At 46.0% G+C, this 6,332-nt stretch overlaps 1 protein-coding gene across 1 annotated transcript in view; it reads right to left on the reverse strand.

Moving 5' to 3' along the window:
• Positions 1-181: 181 nt before the first annotated feature.
• The window catches only part of LOC147021546 (serine/threonine-protein kinase/endoribonuclease IRE1-like), a 62,719-nt gene continuing 56,568 nt past the window's right edge, over positions 182-6,332 (reverse strand). The window contains exon 22 of the mRNA XM_085891590.1: positions 182-2,891. Within this exon, the coding sequence (XP_085747716.1) occupies positions 2,694-2,891 (198 nt within the window). The 3' untranslated portion in view covers positions 182-2,693. The remainder of the gene's footprint in view (positions 2,892-6,332) is intronic.

Raw genomic sequence — 6,332 nt, forward strand, 5'->3', positions numbered from 1 at the left:
ATAAACCTCAGGTCATGATCGAGGTGCACACACACACACACACACACACACACACACACACACACACACACACACACACACACACACACACACACACACACACACACACACACACACACACACACGGGTAATTGAGTTATTAAGTGACTCAAAGAATGTAACGGAGAGAAATAAAAAGCCATTGCAGTGGAACAATTATTTATTTATTTTGTATGCCAAGTCGAGGCTCGTGTAAGAGCTTATACACAAACGTATAACAAGGGAGGAGACAAGAGGGACGAGAGAGGGAAGCATACATACATTGTCTAAATACTGTCGAAGAAGCATAAGAAGTGTCCAAAATAGTGGGGAACAGAGACAATAGGAGATCTGTGGAAGGGAGAGGGATGGGAGTGGGGCACATGGGATAAACAAGAGGAAAGTGCAGGGACTTTCAGGAAGGAAAACAGGGAATTTGAAGGAGGTGCATTTGGGGTGGATTAATGGGGGTAGAAAAGATCAAGATTTTGGATGGGGGAAGATATGAGATGGTGGTGAGCAGGTGTTTTTAAGGCCTGGAGGGAAGAGTGGAATTTTGTTCCAGAGGCAGGAAAAAGGAGGAATGAAAGAGTGAAAGTGAGCAGTGATTCACGATTTTGGCAGTTTCACCAGAAGGGGGTTTTTGGCGGATCTTCAGTGCCCTGCGGAAATGTAGGGGTGTGCAGATCACAGACAGAGCAGGGGGAGCAAGGCCGGAGAGGAGACGGTCAAAGACAGAAACCGACTTGCCTCCAGTGAGAGAGTGATAGACCCAAAGACTCAGCCTGACCGTGGGAGATACCAATGATCCAAAAAGCCTTGGTTTCTATGGTGTGAAGCCAAGCTAGGTGTGAGGTGGTAGCACCACCCCACTGCAGATGAAAGCTTTGGTTCATTGGAGTCTCAAATTACCTTTATATTCGGGCTTATTGACCTATTCTTGGTAGAGTGTGTTTAACTTTAAGGAAGTTAAATACCGTGATTAACGGATTTTAACCTTGCATTTGGAGCAGGAAAGGGGGTGAGGTGAGGGGAGGGGGAGGGGAAGGGGGGAGAGGACATACACACAATAAAATGTACAGTACTTGTATTCAAATATGTACAGTATTTTAAAATACCATCTGAATTTTTTTTTACATTTATCTATTACAATGTGTGGAAAATATTATTCACAGAATTATCCAGAATTAAAGAGATTAAAGAAACAATGGGAATATATATATATATATTCCATATAATGCACTCTACCCATGCATCCTGATATGTAATATGACAATGATGTCAATCATGAAACAACCCCCATGCCATACAGATGTTTCTAAGTTACAGTTTTAGTGTCTAAACAGAAGCCTGGTGTTGGCTTTGTGGTTAGGGTGGCTGTCTGAGGATCCTAGGGTCCTGAGTTTGAGCCCCATTGGCTGCTGAATTAACACCAGGTGGGGTTGACTGAGCCTGTCATCCTTCTGAGGTTGCCGAAATGAGTACTGGTATCCTGGTAGAGGGGCAATGCATCAGCAGCACAGCCGTGCTTCCAAGAAATGATAGCTACCCGGCAGCCGAGCTGCCATACGCAAGAATAAGACGAAGAACAAGAAGAAGAAGAAGAAGAAGAAGAAGAAGAAGAAGAAGAAGAAGAAGAAGAGTCTAAACATGTGCTCCTGGAAAATACATATTTGATCAGGATTCAATTAGGAATTCGAACTGCTGCTCGAATCATCACCGAGGTGGACCTAGTTCATGATACAGCGCCCCCGTCGGTCAAAGCAGAAATTTACAATCTGGCTGGGGTATCAATGCGGAATGGCCTGCTCTTTTCGAAAGATTCGATACTCAACGTCCACAAGTGAACATTAGCAGTCGAGACAGCTGCCATACTTATGAACGCAATGTCCTGCCTGCGAAGCACCATGATGGGAGTTTTTCGCCAAGCTGAGAACCGGCCCAAGAATATACACAGATGAGTACACCACCTCTGAGACATCGTTTCTGAATCAATGGCATGTGTTGGCAGTGATGTACCATTTGCTTGTCTTCACCATGTCACGAATCTGAGCTTCACAAAGCTTGGAACACGTGTTACGTTGGCATTCATTCTGGCACAGCTGGGACAGCATTCTGAAACGCATCTCAAAATTGGCTCACTTGTTCATGGCCCAACCATAACCTAGTTCTATTGTCATCTGTTTATCATATTTACTCCGCCAATCTCTGCTCTCACAAGAGATTGTTCAAGAAAATGCAGTCAGAACATCAAAATTGTCCAAAATTTGATAAAAAAAAATAAATAAAAAATAGTTGCATAACTAGTCTGTTCTTTCTATAAACGGCCTCACACGAAGTACTAGAAGTACTACCGCTGATGGATCTGAAGCACGAGCTGATAAACGGATTATGATTCGAGTGTTTGAGCACACATTCAGCAGCGTTCAAATGCTGAGACACTCTTCAAAATGGCACGACACCATCATCCTCCCATTCTGCCTTTGACCCTACCCCGATTAAGGTGGAAGACTTGAGGTGTGTCGTGAACTCTAAAGTTGTGTGCAAAGTGCTGAAACATCCCTCCAGGATGCACTTCGAGGATAGAGTAGGAACGGAACCTTGAGCTCACAATGAAGTCATTCATAGCTCCAGAACAAGCAAGAAGTGATTTTCAAGCCAGTGTGACGTCATTGCTAGCTCATGGGATCACGTTCATCTTGCGGAATACTATAGTAGTCCGAAAATTGCCGTTCGTGTGCGCAGGACCTCAAGGCATGATACGAGTGCAACAGCAGCGAGGGGAAGCGAGACGTGAAGTACGTGAGGAAGCCGTCGGGTATCTGCCCCAACGCGAGGCACACATCGGATGGCAGCTCTCTGTAATGGTGCTTCTGGTGGGTGAAAGAAAGACAAGTGGGGGGTAATTGGAGGGAAGTGGGGTGCTTCTTCAGGATACTCAACATCAATTTGTCAGCAATATGTTATTAACATCGGGCACATCGATATAACACGACACGTGACACAAAATTGGCATCAGTTTGAATCTCATTGCTCCCCTTTCTTCTCTTTCCTGTGTAGTGTACATAATAATTTTTATAGCATAAATAACATTGTCAACTACAATGGCACTTGGTGGAGCGCATACCTCCGCCAGGCTGAACAGTTTACGTTTTGGATCCCACTGATGGGGCGGAACTGGATCCAGACCTGAGCCAAAATCTAATCAACTTGTTCTTGTCACCTCACTAACTCATCAACCTATTTTTATTATAACTCACCCACAAATTTTTTGAGATATCATGCTATATATCGTTTATTTATTTATTTTTTTTAAATTTGGGCTGCCAGGATGACCTCGAGGTACGCACACTCGCCTCAAAGCTGTCTAGCCTGGGTTTGATTCCTGGCCCAGCGATAAACTGTCAGTCCGGTGTTTTACAGGTGAGATGATTCATCATCGTGTGTGCCGTCCCTAAAGTGAACGTCAAACAGGCGTCCTGTCTGCCAGCATTCGCTGGTAGATGTTAAGGATCCCATGGTGTCCTTCATGAAGAGTAGGCGAGCTTTCACCAGTATCATGGCCAAATTCCAAATTCCTACCCTCACAAGCTTCCCCCGGCTGACCCCCCAAAAAAGTAGGATGGTGGTAGCCATTAAAGAAGAATAAATATGCTATATTGTTGCGAATCTGGAAGCCATGAGTACACAACGTACAGGTCCTATAGATCAGTTATATTGGTAAGTATGTGTTTTATAGATAGCTTCCTTTCCCTTGTCTAATGGGAAAATAAATGTTCATGCGCTGTGAGTTACTTTTGATAGTTAGGATTTCCTTTTATTTGTAGCACCATCAGCAACGACAGCAACGGATTACTACGGCTCTGCAGAGAACAACAATAACCCTCTGCTCCCGGATTCTCCGCGCGCCGAGTGGGGGAGGGGTCGAGCCGCGCCGAAGCACATAAAAGGGGAATTGGTCCTGGCTGGTGAGGAGCGAGGAGCCTGGGCTGCTGGTCTTGGTCGTCGTCGTCGTCTTTGTCTTCCTCTTCACAATCGAGAGCTCGAGCGACGCCAGTCCCCGACAAGGACCGCAAGGATTGGTGCCGTGCCTCTCTCGGCGAACGGGTGAGCTTGAGGGACACCATCCCACCCGGCAAGAACCGCAAGGGTCGCTCGTCGGTGCCTGGATTCGGCTCGCCTCCCGCTGGTGCCCGGACCGAATCAGCTTGAAGACCACACGAGGTGGACAGGTTCAAGACAGACCCTGGTCTTCAGCCCGACTGTCCTCCGGGCTGGAGGTCCGAATAAAGACCATTCGATCCGATTCTTTGGGTGTGTGTGCGTGTGTGTGTCTGTGGGCCAGTCAGATAAGTAGTGAATTGTATAAGTGATTTTTGCCTGTATATACGTGCATTTATTATTACTCAGTTTAACTCTGCCCTTATGTGCTCCCCTCATCCCCCCCCCCATCGTAAATAAACATCCCCATTTGTGAAATGTTTCAGCTCATTCGTGTCTATTCCTTCATTGGCTTTGCGTGCTGCGTGTTGGAAAATTAGCCAGGCCGTTGTCGTTGTAACGGGATATTTGGGACCGACGGATCTAGGCGATCAAACCGCTCGGATCGCACACGGAACGAGTGCGCTAAGCGGCTCGTTCTGTACGGGAGCCGTCGAGGGTGAATTTCCCCGGTAGGTTGGACCACGTGGGTATTTAGGTAAATTGAAATTGGCAATCAACCCAACCCCACTGGTCTGTCTATTGGTGAACTTCGATCCAAAAAGGGACCCGTACTTTTCCCAAGAAGTACGACCTGAATTCCGGGCCATCGGTCGAGCCGACTCTGCAGCTCCATCTAGCGGTCGTGCTCGCGGCCGATGCCCGGCCCCGCAACAATATATCGTTTCTGGCCCCATCCCAGAATGGTGAAGAATCGATTTTAAAATTTTTAATTTTCATCCCTGGATCCACATTCGGATATTCACCAAAATCGAATTGATTCTTTCTCATCACACACCCAACCTGTCCATCAAGTTTCGTCCAAATCTGTCCATACCTTTCTGAGATATAGTGCTACACATCATTTTGGCCCTATTTCTTAACGGTAGAGAACCACTTAAAAAATTCGAGTATCTGGATCCAGATCTTCACCACAATCGAATCATTTGGTCCTTGTCACACACCCAACTTCTCCACCAAATTAAGTCTGAATCCGTCCACAACTTTTTGAAATATCCTGTTCACAGACAAACAGATAGACAGGGGTGAAGACCTAACGTCCGTCCACCTTCAGTGGTGGAAGTAACTAGAACAGCACTCGGTGGAGTGAAAACCTCCACCGGGTTGAAGAGTTTACGTTTTGTAGCCTATTGATAGGCCAGATCTGAATCTGGACCTCAACCATTTTTGGCCACATCTCTCAATGGTGAAGAATCACTTTAAAAAAAATTACTCTATCCGGATCGGATCTGGATCTTCACCAAAATCGAATCAATTCGTCCTCGGAACACGCACACCCTGTCCACCAAGTTTAGTTCAAATCCGTCCATAACTTTTTGAGATGTCCTGCTTACAAACAGACAGACAGGGGTGAAAACATAACCTCCGTCCAGCTTCGGTGGCAGAGAAAAATATTCTAAGCTGTTACATTAAATATTCTAGTCTGAAACAGCGAATGACAGCTAAAAAACACGGATCAGGATGTACCATCAAAATAGAGATCACACCTACAAAAAAAACATCGTGAGGATTCTCTCTGAAAGGCCAAACCAAGTATTTGCTTAGCAGTTGAAATTGTATTCTAACCGTACCTTTGCTATTTCAGATGAGGCAGGCAGGATATTATAGAGGTACGCGCACTCACCTCTTAGCTCTCTAGCCCAAGTTCAAATCTCAGCCAAGCTATAAACTGTCATCCTGGTGTTTCACAGGCAGGGCAAGTCATCAATGGGTGTGCCGTCCCTCGGATCGATGTTAAACCGGACGTCCTGTCTGCCAGCATTAGTTGGTGGACATTAAATATCCCGTGGTGTCCTTCGCACCAAGTAGATGAGCTATCGCCGACACCTTGAATAAATTACAGATTCCTGCTCTCACCTACAGGCAGGTGGGCACTGCATAAGTGGCACCATTCCCCCAGCCATGTGCTGCATACGAAAGGAGAAGAAAATGAGGCATCAAACGTCCTTGCACTGCACACACATTGATGACTCCCCCCTTTGTGACCGCTGTTGATCAGGCATCCCGTAAACAGCTCCTTATCTTTTTTTTAAGAACGGGTGGTAGAGAATCCCTTTACCTTTGCACCAAGACTGCTGTACTTTCCAAAGACG

This window comes from Eptatretus burgeri, chromosome 8 (assembly GCF_056783735.1).
Source record: "Eptatretus burgeri isolate ZD-2024b chromosome 8, Ebu_testis_v1, whole genome shotgun sequence".
In the NCBI taxonomy this organism is placed as follows: domain Eukaryota; kingdom Metazoa; phylum Chordata; class Myxini; order Myxiniformes; family Myxinidae; genus Eptatretus; species Eptatretus burgeri.